The 22,143-nt window shown below is 43.6% G+C and overlaps 1 protein-coding gene across 2 annotated transcripts in view; it reads left to right on the top strand.

The window, feature by feature from the left end:
• Window positions 1-22,143, top strand: part of LOC147701407 (myelin-associated glycoprotein-like) — a 252,844-nt gene that overhangs the window by 108,108 nt on the left and 122,593 nt on the right. For both annotated transcript variants that reach the window (XM_086930086.1, XM_086930087.1), the window contains exons 2-3: window positions 968-1,036; window positions 7,056-7,424. In XM_086930086.1, coding sequence (XP_086786212.1) covers window positions 991-1,036; window positions 7,056-7,424 — 415 coding nt within the window. In that variant the 5' untranslated portion in view covers window positions 968-990. The remainder of the gene's footprint in view (window positions 1-967; window positions 1,037-7,055; window positions 7,425-22,143) is intronic.

The following is a 22,143-nucleotide window of genomic DNA, read 5'->3' on the forward strand; positions in this document are numbered from 1 at the left end:
TTTCTGTTTTGATTTTGTTCCTCACTTGTTAGAATATTTTCGATGTAACACTTGTCTGTAATACTAAATTTCCTGAGAGCCTTAGTGTCAATTATTTTGTATCACCTTTTCTTGAATTTATGTACTAAATCTTTTAAACTATTCAGCTGACCTAGAACTCAGTTATTGAGTGGGCCATTTTACATAATTGATGTGTTGGGAGGTGCCTTCCCTCAGGTATGCACTGCCTTATGAAAGTGAGTTTTAACATTGTCTCTGAATCCTCGAATTGTGGACGTCCTGTTGAGTTTGGGAGTGTCATAGTTGCAGTGTCCCCGCATCCACAAACCCCCTGCGTTAAATCTGAGCTGCTGGAGTGTTTGGTAAAAATAAGTGCAATTTTCTTAACATAATTCTGTATCAATAACTATCAACAGTATAGGATTCCACAATGTCCCTATTGTTAAAACATGTCTGTTTGCGAGTTCAGACCTAGTGTGACTCCACTCACAGCAGCATCTAATGTCAGTTAGAGGTAGATAGTGGCAGTAACTGATACCCCAGGCATGCCCTTTGATACACTGAGCATTGCCCTTGATAACTCCTGGCCGTAGGGGTATGAAGGCAGCAGCTGTAACAGAAATGTTTACTTTCCATGCCATCTCTTGCCCTTTCCCAACACCTTAGCACTGCAGGCAATAGGTGTGACCCAGGGCAGCGGAAAGAATCAACCTTGTATTTCTTCACAGGTCAAAAAATAGGGGAAGTCAGTTTTTGTACCCTTGTCATTTTGGTGACTCGAGAATCGATCCATGTCTAGAGTCCACTTTGGAGCATGGGCATAACCTTTTGGGTCCTTGCCTCACCGCCACTGAGCACAAGGGCCGCCATGCTGTAATTTGGACAAGTCTGTTTTACACTTCTTGGCTTGAGACCGCCCTACTGTTCTCCAGTGGTTGTAACAAGCGTTTTCTTTTCACTTTCACAGACCCACTCATCGATCAATCAGAAATGACAAGCTGGGATTTCATCCTCTTCATCCTCATACTTATTAAAGGTAACCTCATGTATCTGCCCTCTGTTATTCTGCAAATACGTTTGTTTATGTAGGGGCAGTGTACAGGTGACTATCAGCTCTTGTAGATATCCTGCTGAGGGTATGATATATATTGTAAATATGTTGTCATAATATTACTCGTGATTTAGTCTGTTTTATTGTGAATTATTGTCATTGTGTTTCTGAGTCCTACCAACTATTTTGTACTCATACATCAAATAAAAAAACAATGTATGTGTTAGAAAACCGCTGACATGTCCTCTCCTTGGTTGACTTACCACTTTCCCCGTGTACCAGAGAAATAATCACTAGGATTAGGATAAAACTACTTTGCATTCACAGCCAGTAAAAAAAAAACATAGGGCCTCATTGATAGGGATGTGGCGTAGGGCAGCTCAGTGAGTCACCTTGCTGTGCTGCCGTTCCATACGTCAAAGTGAAAGGGCAGGAGTGCTCCATATTTATCCTATAAGGTGCCTTCCTGTCCTTTCGCCCTGCGCTGGCGCAGTGTCGGCAGACTAGCGCCAACTCAGGCACGTGCAGCAGGATTGCTTCTGTGCTGGAAGGAGCACCTTCCTGCACAAAAATAATCCTGGGAGCGTTTTTTTTTCTCTTTCTATGTGTGCTACAAAATGCAGCAAACATGGAAAGAGGAAAACTTCACAAGAAATAAAGTTATTTCTCCTTGTTGCTCCTCCCCTTGGGAGGAGGTAGATGTTTGCGCATCGCCAAGTTTAGATAGTTTTGTTAATCTGGGAAAGCATCACGATCCATGGGTTGCACGGGTACACTCACCGCAACACCTATGGAATGCCTCGCTAGCTCAGAGCAAGGCAATTGCAGTGATTACACTGCAGTGCCTCACTCCATATCTATGAGGCCATTCAAAGTCACCCATAGTGTCTTTGTGTGACCTCATAGATATGATTTTGTAGTTTGCGCCACCAGAGCATCACAAAAAGTGATACTGCGATGGCACAAGGGGCTCATAACTATGTACCCTAATCTCTGTTTAACCCCTTTCATGCTGATGACGGCACCGGTCCGTCATGCGTCACAGTGCTCCTGTGCTGATGACGGCCGGGAGCCGTCATGACCACGCCCGCGATCGGAATGTCCAGCACAGGAGCGGAATTCCGGCCGCGGGCAAGGGGTTAAAAGTAGTAAGCAGCTCAACAAGCAGGACTAGAAGTTGAGTAATGTTTGATATTATAGTAAAAGTACGTCTAACGCTACTAGTAGAAAAGCAATTCAAGGGCTTTTTTATTGCTCATTCTCCCTCTGAGCTTTAGGGTTATATGAGGTGCAGAAGCACCTGCTGCCCTCCCAGGCCCTCATTTATGGGGACTTGGCGTAGGGCAGTTCAGCACATCAGCTTGCTGTGCTGCCCGACGCCAAAGTGAAAGGGCAGGAAATCACTGTATTTGCTCAATACGGTGCATTCCTGTTGCTTTCCCCTGCATGGGCACTGTTTCGGCAGTCCAGTGCCAACGCAGGCACCCTTGTACTATGGTGCAAGGGTGCCTGTGTTGTAGGCAGGACTGTTTTTGTGCACAGAAACAATCTTAAGAGACATTTTCGTCTTTCTATGTGGGCTGCATAATGCAGCACACATAAAAAGAGCAAAAAACAAGGTGAAATTACGGGGCATATTACCAAGCAATAGCGATAATTATCGCGATTGCTTGGTTAGAGACAAAAATGTACTGCTGAGCTGCGGCGATTTTTATCGCAGATAAACCTTGGTATTACCAAGGTTTATCGCAAATGCGATCAAAATCGGCCGCAATGCATGAATATCGCTGAAAAGTCCGCGATATTCATGCATTACCGAGCTAATGCTCTTAGCCATGTTATCCACCTCCCATTGGATAACATGGCTAAGAACTGCTCAGGGGCAGGTGTTAGCTTTTGGAGATATTCGCGCTTAGCGCGAATAATTCCAAAAGTTGGTAATAGGAGGTAGCGATGTTAGCGACTGTTTCCAGTCGCTAACATCTTGGCACGCCTACTTTGCATGTCATTAGTGATAAATATCACTGACATGCAAAGTGGGGCCCAAGATGGTCGCTATCTCCTACTAGCTGTCGCTAACTGGTGTTAGCGACAGCTAGGTAATAGGGAAATAATTGTATCTCCTTTTTCTTGGCTTTTTAAGCCAAAAAAGCGGAGATAAACCCCCTTGATAATATGCCCCAAAGTTATCTCCTCATTTCACCTCGCCCTGGGAGGCATAAGGTAGCCGCTTCCCCAACTTTACAAACTCTCGTAAATCTGAGGAGGTGTCCAAATCTATGGGTGTAGCATGGGAAAACCCACTGCAAGGCCCATGGAACACTTCTAGAGTGCAGGAGTAAGGCAACGCATCCGTTTGCTCAGTCTTGTCTTACTCCATTTCTATGAGGCTATTCAGTGTCAAGCATAGTGGCTTCGGTGGCAGCGTAGATATGATTTTGTAATTTGCGCCGCTGGAGCGTCACAAAAAGGAATTCTCCAGCAGTGCAAGGGGCTCGTAAATAAGTTATGCCCCCTAGTTCTGGCGCCCATGACAAGAAATGCGACCCACGTGCCATAATGAAAATGTGAATCTCGTGATGCTCCACGAGAAACGGGAACAACCTGATGCTGCAACAGGAGCTGGAAATCAAATTGTCTCTCAAAAGATTTTCATTTGCTAATCATCAACTTCAACTCTATAGTTTGGTCGCTTCGAAATATATATCTTTGATTCACAAACTGGACTTTAATTTATTTTCAAATTTCCAAGCAGCATGCAAAACCATGCACGAGGCACATTTACTCTTAATTCTGAGGTTTGGTAGAACCACAGATTTTAATTGTGTGAAAAAACAAGCCAGGTCACATTGGGTCTGATTCACAAAAAAGTACATGCAGAGATTGGCCCCACCACCTGAACTTTTACGCTTTTTATAATTCACAAACACCTCACTAGTACACCTAAAAAGGTGCACCCACGGCAGGGCAAGTTTCCAGTGTGTACTGCTGGAGATGTCATGTGGCACGTCTAACAGGCTGCACCCCCCACCCCCGCGGAAATGTATGTAGTGGTAGAGTTAAGCACAGGGGAAATGGAATCTGCTGTGAACCTGCACGTTTCTAATTGTATCCCTGTGGGAAAGGGACAGATGGGAGCTTGAGAATGGCCCCACGGATAAGAGTTTGTGGTCCTTCCTAAAGTTACATTTTAACCCCACCTTGTAACATCCACTTCCCAACCCATGTGTGGTATTTACTACTGCACACTCTAAGGAGACACATTCACATTAGTAAAACAATTTACGCGCATCAGGAATCCTTCTGTGAATTTCTGACAGACATACATGGATATAGCTACAGTCGTAACCATATCTTATATCAGACATAGTGACAGTTTTAGAGTGCTTAATATCAGCACATATTAGCGTCTGCATGCATTATGAGTTTTGATATGCGACAACATAAGACTGCAACACAGCAGCATGCCAAAAAAGTCTCTCGTTGTTGCCCCGAAAGCTGCGCTAAAAGCAAAGGTAAAAATTTGTACCATTTCTTTTAAATAAAATGCTGATATGCGAGCTTAAATCAAGGGAATTGTTATTTCTATTAGGTTTAACATCCTATTTTAGCACTAAGCTCTAAATTGTGCTACAGAAACTGTAATCTCCGATGTTCTTTTTCAGTGCTTCATATGACCTGTCATTTTTTGACCTATGATATTTTTCCATCTTTTATGATATTGAAAGGTCTGCACAGCAGGTGCAATATGCCAACGAACTACAAACCACTGCATACTAATTAACTCTGCACACTGAAATACTTTTCTAAATTACACTTTTAAAAAGGTAATGCAGTTACATAATCTGGTTCAGATGACAATAGCTTCCCAAGTTTATTTCAAATAGTAAATGATAGATCGAACATCATATATAAATACTGCCATGTAGGAAGTTACATTACCAGATAATGTGCATTTATTACAAATTACTTGGGATATGAGAAGGCTCAGCGTGCTCCTAAGTGGCAGGCTGGATTTAGCTCATTGTATTGTATTGAATTGTATTGTAATTGCATTTATATAGCGCTTACTACCCCTAACGAGGCGTCAGAGTGCTTTTTCGACGAGGACCCATAGAGGATTAGTGTTGAATTAGTATAGTGAAATATGAAAGTAATTTGAAATATTGAGGCACGATCTGGTGATATTATCATTGGGCATTTGATCAGGAGTGTGTTGGGACATGCAGGTGACTCCTTGAGGGTTTGTGGGACCATATACGCGAGGGCTTCTCTGCCTACATGACGTTAGTGGTACCCTGCCGTCACACGGAGTTGAGACCCTGCACCCCAGCCGCTCTTGGATCTCTCTTTACTTCTTGTCATTTCTCGCCTAGGTGTTATCCAGGAGTGGCTAATATCTAACTAGTTGTTACAGTTAGACCACAGGGTACACAGTTACTGTGCACACCCGGATACCCACTGAGGGTATTAACCCCTTATTCACTTATCAACTGCACCACACTTTATTTAAATTGTTCTCTTGGTCCTGAAGAAGCGCCACGGATCTGTTTGGACCACACAGGAGCAAAACATGTCGACCTCTCTAGTTACCTAGGGCCCATTAAGCCTACATAGGTAACGCTTGACCTATGGGTTTTTTTGTCTGCCAAGGGTGCCCTTCTTCATTAAAAATTTCTCTTTGGGTAACCCTTAGACAGTTTTAGACTCACTCTGCACGCACCACTGCACCCTCTTAGAGGACCCACACCACACACCTGCATGCATTAAACGGCGTTTTGTCTCAAAAGTTCTCCGCTAAAGTGACTCTTCGGGGGACCCTTAGTGCATTGCAGCGCCAGCCTGACGAGGAGCAAAACGCCCAATGATGAAGCATGACATCCCTCTGGGTGTGTAAGGGGATTAGGAGACAAGACTTGCTCTTTCCTCTCACACGTAGGCCTCAAAAACCCAAGGACTACCTACACCTCTATCTTACTCTACATTTAGTGGGTACTACCTGTACCCCTCATTTGGAACAGAACCCCCTGTTTTGATTAATATGGTTTATGTTAGGAGCACGGGCACTGGACCTTAACTGGCTCCTGATCCCCCCCCACCTTGTATATAGCTACAACTCTAGTGATCTGGCAAAGATACAGGCTACCAACCTGTGTGTGGTTGTAATCCACCTCTGGCACAATATCTTTTATGCTTAGCTTTGCTCCAAGAGTCACACTACCTTGAACAATATTGAGAGCTAGCACAATGGGACTTTAAACTGTGTGGGCAGCACTTCTGATGGCAGTATACATCTGGCACTGAAGCGCTTCTTCCTTCCTTTTTTTAACTTTTTAAATAACATGTTTTATGGCCTGCTCTTCCCTAGACTTAGTACTTGTGCTGTGGCTCGCTGTTTTAGAATGAGACAATTTCGGAAATTACTCTCAATGGGCATAAAAGTTTGCACTAATAACACTGAAAGGGAATACACATTTACAAAACATTTACTCTTTGAATACCAATAGTTCAGTGACAGTGATGGGACTTAAAAGCAGCTTTAATACCAGACCCATTCCAGACATGGGGAGCGTACACTTCATGTTACCCATTCGCCTCAATCTCACTTTTTTGGGCTGGGTGACAGGATGAAAGAGTCAACATTTATTTAATGTGACTTACCAAATTAAATGAATGGACAATTTTGAAATATTTTGGATAAAAGCTATTTTTTTCTACAGTTCTAGGGCAAACTCATGAAATATACTAGTACTTTGTGATCTGACACAATACCGAAGAGCATTACTTCTTATCAGCATCAGATTAACTGTGTGTGATGCTCTCATAGGGCTGGTATCAAGGCTGGCATTTCTTAGGATCAATTATGCCACCATACTCTTAACACACAGGGAGGCTGAAGTTAGTGGAGTGAGGGGTTCCAATGTACCATCCCTGCTCAGTAGTTCAGCAGATACAATTTGTTGGAAATCTATGCTCTCTCTTTAATGTGCTCCTTTCTTTTCAGGGATTTTGTGCGGACAGTGGAGTGCTTGGATGCCGCAAAATATTTATGCCCTTCGAGAGACCTGTGTAACTATTCCATGTAAATTTGATTACCCAGATGACATCAGGCCCTCGGTAGTGCACGGTGTCTGGTATTTCAAGAGCCCATACCCAAAAAACCTCCCGCCTGTCGTATTAAGGACCAAGACCAACACAGCCCATGAAAGCTTCCAAGGACGCACCAAGTTGCTAGGAGAACTTCATCAGAGGAACTGTACCATACAAATTGATCATCTCACCTCCGAAGTCCAGGGCAAATATTACTTTCGCGCAGACCTGGGTGGATATAATCAATACACTTATTCTGAACACAGCAACCTGGATCTATTAGGTAATGTGAATTTCTTCTTCACTTCTACTGGTTGTCAGAGGTCTATGTGTGAGCTACTGTTGTGTTAACAACTTATAAGTTCATATCCTAGATAACTACCTATTACCATCATTCAAACATCTCATCATGCACAGATCACCCTTTGCATATTAAAGCATGAATACATGACTGCACTGCTACTGGCAGCTTTACTTCTACCACACATCTGAAAAAGGCCAGGGAGAAGTTGTGGTCTAGTTGCTGGGTGACTACCTTTCAAACTCGGTCACATGGAATCTAGTAAAATTTGTGTGAGTCTGGGAAAAGGGCGATACGGCCGATTCGCTAAAAAACGAATGGTCAACTAATTTGTTCACCTACGATTTATGCAATTTCTCTTGTGTGCTTCATATACGTACCAAATGCACTCTTGTTGATTATAACTGTATTAGTGCAGATTGTTAATGAGCTGAAAATTGAAGATCCTCCAAATAATCCATAAAAGAGAGTCCTGATTTTATTAGAGATAAGGAGGCGAATAATGTGCATTTTTCCTTTCTTGCCGTTTATTCACAGCCATTCAAAGAAATATAAAAACCATAATACACCATTCCATTACAGGAAGTGACATAGTAATATAAAGGTATATAAGAGCCTCTAAACACTGGCTCTGTCTCTTTCCTGATGCATAGCTAGTTAGAAACAATGCATGAGTCCCAGCAACACAAAGAGAAACAAAAGTTAAACGTACCACAGACCATGTTAGCATAAGCTCAATTTCTATTACACTGTAATCTAAGGAAATGAAAAAAAACAGCTCTTACAATGCCCCCTTTGTGATTTCTAAATAATTCACTCTGTATTTGTACTACAGTACAGCATTCATCAACTTTGGGTTCTATTCTTTGGATGTCCCAAGTCATACAGGATGTCATGGAGATTACTTTGCATCTCTTTGACTTTTACATCAAGTGTCTTTCTTGTTCTTCCTCTTGTAACCAACAGCTTCTCATACCCACAGTTCATCCCATCGCTTGATAAAAATCCTTTAAAAAAGTTTAGGAAGAGAAGCAGACATGCAATGCCGGTTAGTATGACCAGAAGAGGGATTAAAAGCAGTTTCAGTATTCATCCACCTATACTACCAAGCCACCCTCCTATCTTAGCAGAGGCTCTCCCAATTTACCCAGATACAGAGCCGCTCTCTTCCAATTCAGTTAGTCAATGCATAATATTGGTTATGTAACTATCAAGCTGTTTATTTATTCTCAGGATGTGTGCACAATACCCCCTCACATGAAACCCTTGCAGACTCCACTTTCCTTCGCAAGCGATAAACCTAATGCGAAGTGGTTCTGCATGATCATGGCTCTCACAGCAAGCAATTCCTAAATAATTAGAGTTAATGCTCCTGTGGTATTAGCTGCAAGCCGATCCTCTAAGGCGAAGAGCTTTATAACCTTAACATCATTTATTGCGTCTCCTAAAGATGGTATGAATGCTTCAAAAATATCCATAAGGATCTGCTTAAAGTCTTGCTTACTTCGTTTAATGTAGTGGTCAAGAGGAAAATCTAGCTCATAAGTGTGAAAGATGCTGGGCAAAGCTAAAGCCATGTACAACTACCTAGCCAGTTATGTGGTAACTGGAAAAGAGTTGGCTGGTCACATGCAGAATATAAGTGATAGGTTTTATTAAATTAGCACAGTTAATTAAAACCATTGCAATAGAGTGTCATCATAGCGCAGTTACCACTTTAAAAGGAAAAACTAAGAAAACCATCAAGTTTAAGTTCATATACATATAACTAACAAGGCAGTCTTGTAGTTACCATTATAATCACGTAGCAGGTTTCCAGAGCCAAGGATAAAATAAATTAGTGCAGGAATACTAGGACAAGGGGCAAAAAAAAAATTCCCTCTCCCCTAATCCTCCTCTCCACCTTCTATTCTCAGACCAGGGTCTGTGGTTTTCTAGCGCCGGGACGCCTCTTCGCTGGGGCAGCTGATTTGCGCTTTACCAAAACAATAGAATAGAATAGAATAGAAAAGTCAGTGATAAGTTTTTTTGGGGGGGAGGAACTGGATGGGCATGGGCAAGAGAGGGTAAAAAGAGATTGTCCGGGAGTCTCACATATTTTCCAGACCTTGCAAGCACTTGAATGTCTAGGGAAGTAAAGCAGAGGGCCAATGCCTCCCAACATGTTCTGATGCCCCATTTTAAATATAAGGGTTTTAAAAGAAGTCTTCAGGGAGCGTCAAGGGCGGGACAACAGCACAGAAGATGCAACCATGATTCAGACCTGTAGTTGCACTTTCTGCAGGCCCCCTCCTCACTTGTTGGAGCCCATTGGTTGAAGGCAGTGGAGTGCAGACTTAAGAGACGCATAAACATTTTATTCTTCCGGGCCACTGCATTCAGACTTTCCGGAAGGTAAGATTGAGGTACCCCAGGGAGGTTCGAGTTATTCAAGGGAAGCAGGATAGTTGCTGTTTTTAGAACCTGGATGTCCATCTGGTAGAAAATGTGTCTGACCTGCTTATTGATAACCCTTTTCCAGACTGTGTATGGAATAGTGTCTGCGGTTAGTAATGAGTTGTCGATGTCTAGCGTTCTTATGACCTTTATAATTTGACGATTCCACGGATTCCCAGAGCTGACAAGAGTTTCTTTTAACTGGGCTTTCCGGGTGTTGTCTGCGGCTTTTAGTGTCCTTATAAAGTATTTCAGGGTATCAGCCTCACAAAAAAATACATTGTCTTTGAAGGCCCAGCTCCAGTCGTAGTCTTGCCCTGTGGATGAAATTCGGAAGATGGAAGATTTTTTTATAAATGAAAACTTGGGCGTGGTCGAGACTGGCCGAGCATGCACCTGGAAAGGCCTGATGCCCATAGTTTAAAGTGGGGAGAAGAGTGGCTGTAATCACCTTCAGAATGGGTTCGGCAGAAGGACTACTCAGGGACTGGCTGAGTCGGGTCAGGGAGTATGTTATTGCTCCAGCTCTCTTTTTCAAGGCGGCTAGGTGGACTGATGGTCTGGAAGGCTCGCTAAACCAGACCCCCAGGTAATTCTATTTTGATGTTGTTTTGATCTTTGCGGGCCCAATGTTTCACTTTAAACTTTTCTTGTTCTTGCAACAGCCGAATTTCACAACCTTGGTCTTATCCTGGTTGATTTTTAGAGCATTATCAGTATTATATTTGCGGAGCGTGCTCAAGACGCTTTGGAGGCCAGATTTTGCCTGGTTCATTATAACAATATCGTCTGCATATTGTAAAATGTGCAGGTTTGTTTTTGCGAGGCCCAGTTTTGGCGGAAGGAGATTGCTTTTCTCCAGGAATCTTCCCAGATTGGTGGTGTAAAGGTTGAACAAGAGGGGGGAGAAGGCAACCTTGCTTTAGGCCGTCTGAGGTTGGAATTTTTGCAGAGACTGTCATTGGGCCAGTTCTGACTCGTACCCATGTGTTCTTATGCAAGGAAATAAGGGCTCCTAGCAGACTCTGAGGGATCCCCCACTTGTCTAATTTCCTCCATAAGGTGTTGCGAGACACTTTATCAAAGGCAGCGCTGTAGTGTATAAAGCAGCAACAGGGGAGGGGATGATGTTTGTGCGCTGCTTGGTGACTCAGGATGGCTAGAGTGGTCATCTTGTCCATTGTGGAGGCAGAGGAATGAAACCCAGTTTGAAAGTATGGTAGAATATTGTTTTCCGCTACCCATTTTTCTAGCTATCCGAGAAGACACCGGGCATATACCTTGGCCTCAGGATCTAATAGGGCAATGAGTCGGTAATTAGCTGGGAGAGAGGGAACTCCTTTCTTAAAAATTGGGCATGAGATCAAGCCTTTCCATGAGTCTGGTAGCCGATAGGTAGTAAACACGTTGTTGTATAAGGGGACTAATAGCTCAGCCCAATCTTCTAGTGCACATTTGAATATCGCAGATGGAAGGCCATTGGGCCTGGGAGCGCCATCGTTTTTCATGGCTTTCAAATACTAGGAGACCTCCGCCGGAGTAGTCAGCTCATAGGTTTCTATCTGCATAGTATGGGCACAATCTCTAATTTTGCCCACCACAGGGTCCAGGGTATCACTGCAGTATTGTTGACTCACATGCTGGGACCAGTCTTCTTCACGGACCGCGTTCCCCCTGCTCATATTGGAGGAACGAAGTTTGTTTATATGGTTCCAAAAATGGGCCAGGTTTTTTCCCTTTAACTGGGCAAATATTTTCAGCCAGTCATTCTGTTCTTTTTGTTTCTTGGCTTCCCATGTTGATTTACTGTAGGCTTTGAGCAGTAAGGCCATATTATTAGCAGAGTGCTCTGTGCCTTTCGATTTGTGCAGGCGCACAGCCCTCCTTAGGGCTCTTCTTTGGATGGCTAACACCGGGTCAAAAGTCTGCGTCAGGTGAGGCCTGGGGGGTCTGTGGTGAGCTTCAAGGCCTTTTAAGAGGTCTCGTAATTTGACAATGGCGTTGTCCTACCAGTGATGGAAGTCTATGGGAGCATTCATTGTGTGTGAAATTTGGAGTTGTTCCCATGAGCCAAGTGCCCACCTTATCAGTACCCAAAGTGTCCCATTTAATTCGTCTGACTAGAGTGTGGGATTCGACCTGCATTGAATGCCCCACTTCAGTTATTTCGGCAGTGGTAAGCACTTGCAGGTCCATTGTTACAGTCAAAGGGTTATGGTCGCTTTCGGTACGAGTGGGGATTTCCATCATGATTAATTTGTTTGCCAGAGATGATGATAAAAAAATGTAGTCAATGGGCAAAAGATTCTTCAATGTTGGGGACAGATGCGCATCAGAATCCTGTTCCAGTGCGATTTGCTTTGCAGAACATAAATTGTGATTGGTTAAAAAAGGGGTCATGACTTTAGTTTTGGTGACTGAGTGGGCATTGGAAACCAGGTCGCTGATGTTGAAATCGCTAACAGTACTTCTGCAGAAGCGAATTCCAATAAAAGTTCTTCCAGATGTTTGACCAATAGGACTGTTGCCACTGATTTTGATGTTTTAGCTATGTTGTGGTAACAGTTAATTGAAAGCAAGGGAAAGGCCTTGCTTTAAGTTAAAAGACCAGTAATTAGTTCAGTTTGCCCTGTAGAATAGATGCCTTGATAATCACCTCTAATTCAGCAAACGTACTGCCTTCGACCAAGTAAATATGCTCACATTTACTCCACCCCAATCACTCGACAGTTTTGTTTCCTTATTGTGCCTTTTCCTGGGTAATGATCCCTCTTTGGCATCGTCAATGCTCAACCTTTGGATTGGTTACTTAAAATCTCCTTGCTCTATCCAATAACGTGTTCTAAACTAACTTCATTTTTCAGCTTTTTCTTCCTCTATTTTTATTTCCTCATTCAACTCTTCTACAAAAGTTTTCTCATCTTTACTAAGTGTACAGGTCACATCATAAATGCTTTTATTAGTAACAATCATGTTAGTTAAGGGGGTAAATCATTTCATCATACACCCTTGCTGATCCCTTGATTTATCTGATTTCAAAAAATGAGAAACAGGTTTAGTAGCTCACAAACACATATTTGCATCAGTCACAATTTGTACATTTTTAAAGGCTTGTCATAATCAGAATAAAAAAGGCTCTATAGAATTCTGCTTATAATATAGGTTTAGAAAGACAAAGCAAGAGAAAGAGTACAACAGAGTCAAATGGAAATGTGCTACCCCCCTCAGATGCAGGGGCTGAAATGTAGGAGGAGACGTAACAATTCTCTACCTGCATAACTTTCACATACTCAGCTAGCTTCTAAAAATAAACATTGTAACTATAAACACTCCCATGCTGTGTGAAATGTTGTTTTCATCCACTGGTTTACTGACAACAAGTTTACCAGAGTATGAAAAATGTCCCCTCCCATCAGATAAATGTCTAACATCCACCCAACCATAGAAACATAAATGGCAACTTCCAGTAATATAAATAAGAATTTGCAGCATGGCTGTGCCATATCAGCCTAAATCAAACCAAGGAAATAGAACATGATCTTAGAATGAAGCTGTCAGTCCTCTAATTCTACCCAATCACCACTACCCTAGCTCAAAAGCTACAGTGATTTTTATACTGTGTCAGCTGGAGGCCTAAAGTTCTAACGATATCTGACCATTACCATCTAATCATCCTTTTCAACGTTTGTCAGTGGTTTGTGTAACTGAGTTTCCTGTGTGATTTATCCTAACCTTGGGGAGGTTTGCCAATGTCGGTCAGACAGTCATCAGATTCGATACCGATCTTTGCAAGGTATGTCCAATCCGGACCAGAGTATTTTTGATTTACCTTTCTCTGTCTCTTAGGTCTTTTGGAAGTAGGATAATCTATGTTTTCATCCAAAGCATCAGGTTTTTCAGCAGATTTTAGTTCTTCTAACTCGCTAACTTTACTTATCGTCTCTGGTCTTTTACCAATTGTCAAAAGTTGTTGCAGGGATTCTGCTCTGTAACTGAACTTTGCCTGGGACCATAGAACATCATTATGTAGGGACTGTGTAACCATACCACCTATGGGCCCAAATCAAACTAGCTAATAGTGCCTCACTTGTCCTCCTAACCTTTCCATGGAGACAAGTGATTTGGCACCCCAGAACACAAAACTAGACCCTCTCAGGTATCACAGTAGCAGGTCATAATTTGTGTCCACAATAAATGAAAAAGAGACACAAGGGAAGCTTACAAAATGTATGGAAATTATTGTGCACTAATATGCAGTAACTGAGCTACAATTAGAAAACATATGCAGGTCAACAATGTGATTAGCATAATTAAAAGACCATACACTATAAAGAACCCTGTCATTTTAGCTGACTGATCTGCCTAAATGCACCCTCACTACTAAAGCAAAGGGTTATATTATAGATCTGTGGGCGAACCCAATACCTGGGCATACATAGATAGCTGATCTACATATGAGCTGGTGCCGCTCTCTCCTCCCAGGACCTTTGCTCCGTATGAAAGTCTTCGCTCTGTGTGTTTATTAAAACAACAAGTCCCGGGTTATATGATAATGCCGGTGTGTTCGAAAACAGGAGCCGGATTTTTTAATATGTCTTGGTACTAGTGTCCGAGTACAGAGAATAACAATGAGCAGTGTTGTTTGACCTTGCATGGATCAGCAGCCCTCCCATTGCCTTGAGACCCTCACAGGTGAGTAGCTGCGCTTTACAAACCTTGATTGATTGAGATGTTCCGACTGAATCGCAGGAGAAGAACAGGATACGAAAACATGTGTAGCCTTGTGTAAAAATATAATGCAACACAAAAACAAGCGTAATATTTTGTAATGAGTGCAAAGTAAAAGCAGCCAATAATTTGCACGGTTTGGCTAACTTAGGGAAAACAACAATGGGCTACATAGGGAACACACAACATAGTCTTTTCTGATATGTCGTGGTCTTTGGCCAGCTTTCCTCAGTCGAGCCACGATCTTTTGAGGTGCTTGTGATTTCAGCCTCTGATGAGGCTGAATCTCTCTCAGAGGTGACACTTCATTGAGCCGTACCACTTTCTGTTTCCTGCGACCATAGGCAGGTTTGATTTGGCTTTTCATTAGTTTTCACTGTTTCTGTGATTGCGTGTTCTCAACCCAGTGGCCGTAATTACAGTTGTCACTAGTATGACAACACCATCGCTTGACCCTCATTCCTGTTGATCTGCTACTGTGGAAGACTGTGGGCCCTCCTACTGGTCTTCTTCAGAAGCCTCCGAAATTTAGGAACCTAGGGTGACACGTGAAGTTTGTGGACTGTGGTACCACATCTTCTTGTCTTACCCTATTGTAATGGGAGGCGTATATCCAGTTTGGCAGACCAGTACAATTGACAGCAGTGTTAGTGACCAGTATCCCTTGATACAGGCCTCTCCAGCGCTCCTCCAGACAGAATTTGTGAATGTGTTTCTTTAAGTGAACCCAATTGCTTGGGTTCAGGTCGTGTCCTGGAAATTCGTAGACAGCTGGAGAAGCAGCATCCACCTGATGGGAGATAGAATGTACCATATCAGCCAATCCCTTGCAGTACTTGAGAATCCGATCATCTGTGATATTAACAAGAGCAGCTGCTAGAACAGAAGGAATTTGCATTGCTCTTCTCATCAACACCCTGTGAGGATATAATCCTGGTCGCTTTCAATGGGTACTACGAATGCTCATAAACACCAAAGGAAAAGCATCAGGCCATTTAAGAGATGTAGAGGCACAGGCTTTGGCCAATTTAGCCTTTATCATCCCATTTTGTCTCTCTATGATGCCTGAAGCCACAGGTTTATAACTGCAATAGAATCTCTCCTCTATCTCTAGTGCTGTGAATAGCAACTTCATGATCTCGTTCTTAAGTTGGGTTCCTTGATCGGATTCAAGGTGAACTGGCATCCCGAATCATGGTATCACCTCCCACAGCAACAGTTCCCTAACTGTTAGACTGTCCCATCTTCTGGTGGGATATGCCTCAACCCAATGGGAAACTAAACACACAATGATGAGGATATACCTCAAGTAGTTGCATCAGGCATCTCCACAAAATCAACCAGGAGGCGGTTGAAGGAACCACCATCAGACTTCCAATGTGGCTCATAGTCAGTACAACCCTTTTGCCGACATTTAGTTTCCGACAAGTACCACATTGCTGACACAAACTTTCTGCCACCATGGATTGAAAATGGAGATTGTGCCAATACAATTTGAGAGTGGATAACATTGTGTCTCTTCCTACATGGGTTGTAAATTGATACTTTCTCATACCATAACAGGTAACATTGGATCGGGAGGACAGACTTCCCATCATTGGACACCCAAATGTCACTGGCATCCCTCACACATCCCATCTTTTCCCATTTAGCCCTCCCCACTTCTGGAGCTTTATGTTGGAATTCTCTCAGTTTACAGAAAGTAGGTACAGTGTTTAACAGGATGTTTGGCACAATTTATCCCTCTGCGTTGCACGGCTGATCCATGTCAATGGTGCTAGACTCAAATGCACAGTACAGAGTAGTTTCATCAATTTACCCCAGGTGCTGCTGTTGTATGCAGCACATTTTACCACTGCAATATCTTATGGCAATTGCAAAGCTTTCAATAAATTGGAAAAATACAGTCCATTTTGAATGGGGTACAACCCTGAACCCATACTAGCTATCGGTATGAATGGTTTACTGGAGAGCCTTCCAATCTACGACAGGCTCTGGTTAGGGAAATTAGTTCGGCTACTTCAGTGAACGTTGCACGGAAGGTGTAGGATGCTTCCACAAAGCCACTTAATGTGTATATAGCATAAGCTGCTCTTAGGATGCTGCATCAGTCTCTCAGACAAGATCCATCAACAAAAAGGGCATGGTCAGATTCAGGAAAGGGTACATCCAATATGTCAGGTCTTGGTATTGTCCATAATTTGGTAACACTAACACAGTCATGGTTGAAATCGCTCTCATCATCTACCTCCGGGGTCGGCAATAGAGAAGCAGAGTTTAGTGTGTTACACCTTCGGATAGAGATGTTCTCAGCAGCTATAATGATTCTCTGACAGCAGGTTAAGCGCATGTCAAATGTTACGTGTGTTTGCGACGACGATTGTCCCATCCAGAACAATGAGGGTGGATTTCGTTATTTGGGAATATTTGTCACTATTGACCCCAAATTACACTTCGAAAGAAACGTGCGCCCACCTCTACAAAGGCTGCGGCGAGATACTGCCACTTGGAAGACACTGCCTCATTCGCTCCTCGGAAGGGCAGCTCTCTTTGAGATCATGTTGCTACCCTGTTTCTTGTACGCCTTACAGAATGCCCCCAACCTAATGCCAGCTAGTTATTTCAGGGAGATTGAGGGGCTCCAGAGGGAGTTGCTCTGGAACGGACGATCCCGAATAGCACTTACAAAACTGGTCCTCAACTGGTATGATGGTGGTATAAGCCTCCCGGACATTAAAAAGTATTACTGGGCTGCCCACCTCATTGGCGTCAACCAGACCAGATACCGCAGCCCACACGACCCAGGCTATTCTATGGACAGATGGCTTCTGCCAGGTGGAAACTATAATAAAGCACCATACTCATGCCACAAGAAAATTCCACTAACTGGCCCGACGAGACACACAGTGCAGACCTGGCATGATGCCCCCAAGAGTATGGGGTGGAGTGGTAAGTTAACCCTGGTCACTCCATTGTGGGACTCGGAACGTCTGGGGCACTTAAGGACCTCCAAGGATTTTGTTAGATGGGATCTCATTGGAATATCACATATAGGAGATCTTTGGGCAAAAGGGGAGGTGGTGGAGTTTCAGAAACTGCAACAACAATACGAGCTAGCTCATTCAGAATCCTTCCGATATCTACAGATCCACCACGCCTTATATACGGCTATACCAAGGGACACGTCGCTCCCTGAATCCTCTCCACTAGAGGATAGGCTCCTCGATGGCTACTTGTCACAAAAAGCGATTTCTCTTACTTATAAGGAGCTAATCAATAATACCCCTGACCCCCTTGAGAGACTTAAGGATTGCTGGGTGAGAGACGACCTTGAGATAGATGAGGACGAGTGGCTGGAGGCGGTGGCCTCCCCCGAGAAGTGAGTATCTCCGCTCGACTGAGACTTATTCAAATCAAGATCCTTCCTCGGATTTATGTCACAATACCTGTGACCACATCCAGCAGTTCTGGCAAGGGATACATAGCATTTTCAGGGCAGTCCTACATAAAGACGCACTCCCCGAGGCTAAACGGTGCCTCCTTAACAGATGTGAGCCCACAGATCTCAACACTTCGGAGAAAACCTGGGTGACACTTGGCCTCACTGCTGCGAAACGGGATATTGCACAAAAATGGGGGTCAGATGTAGCACCTAAATTGTCAACCTGGAAAAAGAACCTAGATTGGTGCATGCTTAGAGAAAAGACTGTATATATTCCACGGGGGTATCCAAAGAAGTGGTCCTTAATCTGGGGTAAATGGAATATACATAGGGGGGATATCTGTGTGGCTTCTTTGATATCAACGGAAGATGAGGCACTATCCCCTTGAGTCTGAACCATAGACTAGACCTGTCTTGTTCATATGGGTACCAATTCAGCATTTGTGTTTATCATGTGATAGAAGCTCTTTAATTCTCTATTGCGATGCCATTGCCTTGTTATTTTTTCAATAAAAAGATATTTAAAAAAATGAATTATTGATGAGGTTGAGTTAACCCTGGAAGTACCATTTCACCAGGGTGGGATGAAGTCGACCATGATGAAGCATGCCACAACTATTGGGTGAGGCTTTCTCATTCAATCTAATAGGCACTCTAGGACCAAGTTAGTTCCCCTTGTGGCACCCCAAAAAGGCTTTTTTTTTAAAGTCTATTCATAAAGGAAGTGGTATGAGTTTATATTAGCCTTATACTGTTAGCCATTGCACCTTTGATGTGGGCACTTTGTGTCAATTCATCCCTCCATTCTGTGCAAATTGGGTCTGGGCTATCATGAACTTATCTTTTATCCCTTTGCACTTGGCTACTAGAATGTCATTGCAGTACTTGCCTTACTGCAGTATCTGATCAAGGAACTTACTCTGCCAACAAAGGACACCTTGGAGAATCAGGTTACCAATTTTGGGTCACGGTCCTATACACCTGGATCAAAGTCTCAAAATATGCGTCTAAGGACCTGCTAAGTTCTTGAGGGGCTCAGAAACTTTCCAGACAATTTATTTCTTTTTGGAGAACCTTAGCGTTTAGATATTGTGTGATTTCTTCGTACTTGGGGCCTCATTAGGATGGCAGACGGACCTGCGTCCGTCCGTCATCACCGAGGTGGAGGGACCGTCCGCAGGGGCAGCGGCGGTCCCTCCGTGCAAATTAGGATGTGACCACCACCCTGGCGGTCACATCTTGTATATTTAACATTGCGGCGGGTGCTGCTTGAAGCAGCACCCGCCGCAAGGTTGAATATGCATTTCTTCCTTTTGCATGCACAAAACGGCAGGCACCGCGTGGTGCCTGCCGCCTTGTACATGCAAATGCTGGGGGTACCATAGGTACCCGCCATGTGCACCCCCCACCCAGACACCCTGGGGGCCCACAAGGGCCCCCCCAGAAGCTATTTTCCACATGCTTTTCCACAGTGGTGAATCCGCAGCGGAAAAGCATGTTTTGAAACACATTACCAAATTGCGGCCAACACCCCGCGGATCAGCGGCGGACGGACCTGCCGTCCGCCGCTGATCCCACCGCCATTCTAATCTGGCGGTGGGTGTTTTGAAGTGCCGCAGCAGTGATTCCGCATCCTCCGGGCCGGCGGTGGCTTCCGCCGGCCCGGAGGATGCGGAATCACCGCAATCCTAATCGGCCCCTTAGTCTTGACAAGGGGTAAGGGTGCATTTGTCCCCCGTTACCCCAGGAGGCTCCTCAGTCAGCCATTCATTTGCTCTTGCATTCTCCCCATAGGTCCCTTGGTACCACCACCTAAAACAACACTTCCTAATCCTCCCAAGAGACCTTTGAAATGGTCACAATCTGGTCCATTTGTGTACACCACTTATTTGGATTTTCTCTCAGTTTCTTAAGCAAATTCATGAAATTAAGGAGATCTGCCTGGGACCACAGGCATGTACAGATGTTCCTCCTTGTACTTCCCTCAGAGGGTATTCCCTTACTGCATCTCCTGCAGCCCCTCCCTTACACCCTCCCTTAGCAAGCTTTTGCTGTCACTTCATCTTAACACTTTCCTTCTTGGACCAAAGCTGTCTAAACTTTTCACTCTCGCTCCAGTCCCTAATGTTCTCAATCAACTCTCTTACGTGAGTTCTTAATCCCCTCGGCTGGAAAAATGTAATTTGCTTTCCGAACAACATCATCCTGATATTCTTCCGCAACTTGGTTCTCTGTGTTCAATTGATTCCACATTCATCCACCTCTTTCTCTACTCTTGCATGCGCCTCTGGTGCTACTCTTGTGACTTTTGCGACTTCTTTGCTCATGCAGAGCACATTGCTCTCATTGAAATGTCCTATGAAATCCATTCCTACGTTGAGGGGTTAACTGGGAAAGCTGCAATTACCATTTTACATCACACAATGGAAATGATCAAAATCTCGCTTTGCTGAGGGCTTGGTGCCATTGATCTGGGCCATGGTATGGGATTTTGGGTGACTTAGTGGAACGCTAGCAATAGACTCAGCAGGGGAAGCAGTTGAGGTTCCCAATGAAGGGGGTGCACTTGTTGAATCCTGGCCAGGGCGGAAAATGATGGTCTCTGTGTAGCTTGAGGGTGTGCAAGTTTCTGTAGGGATTTCAATGTCTGTCCTCGTTTCGGTTGCCACTGGAGCAGTGTCGCTCGGTGAGGCAGCTGCATTATATGGTTGTGGTCTTATGCTGAGGAGCTCCTCTATGAAGGCATCCTCCTCCTCACTCTCTATTTCTTTCTCAATTTTATATTTCTCCCTCTATTCAAGCTTTTTGTTAGAAATTGGGTTTCTACTTGGTTAGTGTATACACCTAAGCAAGGCAGGACCTACCACTCTAGTCAGGGCAAGTAAGTTACACACCAAAGATAACCTGTGCTCTCCCTCTGGTAGCTTGGCACAGAGCTGTCAGGGTTATTGTGAGAGGCAATGTGTAAAGCTTTTGCTAAAAAAAAACTCACAAAGCAACACAATGAATAAACCACAAAAGAAACTCCACACAGGATTATATAATTTTATATTTTGCATAAAATCAGACCAAAACAACATGAATCATAGCGACTGTGCATGTAGGGCAATTCCTCAGACAGTACTTGTTATCAAGGCATAAACTACATATTTCAGAAATACTGGGCAAGTAATGCAAGATATGTAGAATAAATCACATACAATTGAATGGGACACATAGGCACAGCACGCCTGTGCTCCTATTACATGTTATTCAGTTGTTTTAGTGAGCGTCAATACATTGATTACATCCAGATTAGCATGCAGGGCACAGGAGAACCTGCTTGCATACTATACATGATAATGGTAATTTCTGTATCAACTTCAGCGGTCCCTCAGACCCTAAACAGGGCATTTGTGCACAAGTAAGACAATACCCCCATGGTGCCGTGAACACAGGAGAAAGGGGAGGCATAAACTTGTGAAAAAACGCGGGGTGACCTCATTTGGTCCCCCCGCATCCAAGGGACCAAAAAGCAGTTGCGCATGGCGCAGCTACCAAAGGAGAGTAACCGTCAGGCACAACCGAGGTTTCTCCTAACCCGGGTGACAGTGTCCTTGTTAAAACGAAGTAGGAGGCTCAGACATGTCTTGTAAATGGTATTAGTAGATTTATTCATGTAGTAATCACCAGGTTCTCAGTTACAAGAAGATCCATAGTGAAGCCTGGAAATGCCCCACCAGGAGCAGGGTCCTCTCTGCTCATCCCATCACACCAACTGATTCTCTGCTACATACAAACCAACCTCAACATTCCAAGTGACCTCACCACAGGCTGAGCAGAAAGACAGAAAACCACAGTGGAGAGACCGCATTAGTAATAAGCACATTACAACACATCTCCCCCTTTAATAATCAAAACATTCAAAAGAAACAGAAGAAGATAAAAATCACGAAATAGAAGAATATAAAATACACGAGTCTGGAAAGAAAATACAAAAGCACAAGTCTGGAAAGAGAATACACAAGTCAGGAATAGAAGAAGATAAAATACAGAAGTCAGGAAAAGAAGAATGCATTAAAACAATATATAACACATCCCTCCCCCTTAATAACA

This window comes from Lissotriton vulgaris, chromosome 7 (genome assembly GCF_964263255.1).
Source record: "Lissotriton vulgaris chromosome 7, aLisVul1.2, whole genome shotgun sequence".
In the NCBI taxonomy this organism is placed as follows: Eukaryota; Metazoa; Chordata; class Amphibia; order Caudata; family Salamandridae; genus Lissotriton; species Lissotriton vulgaris.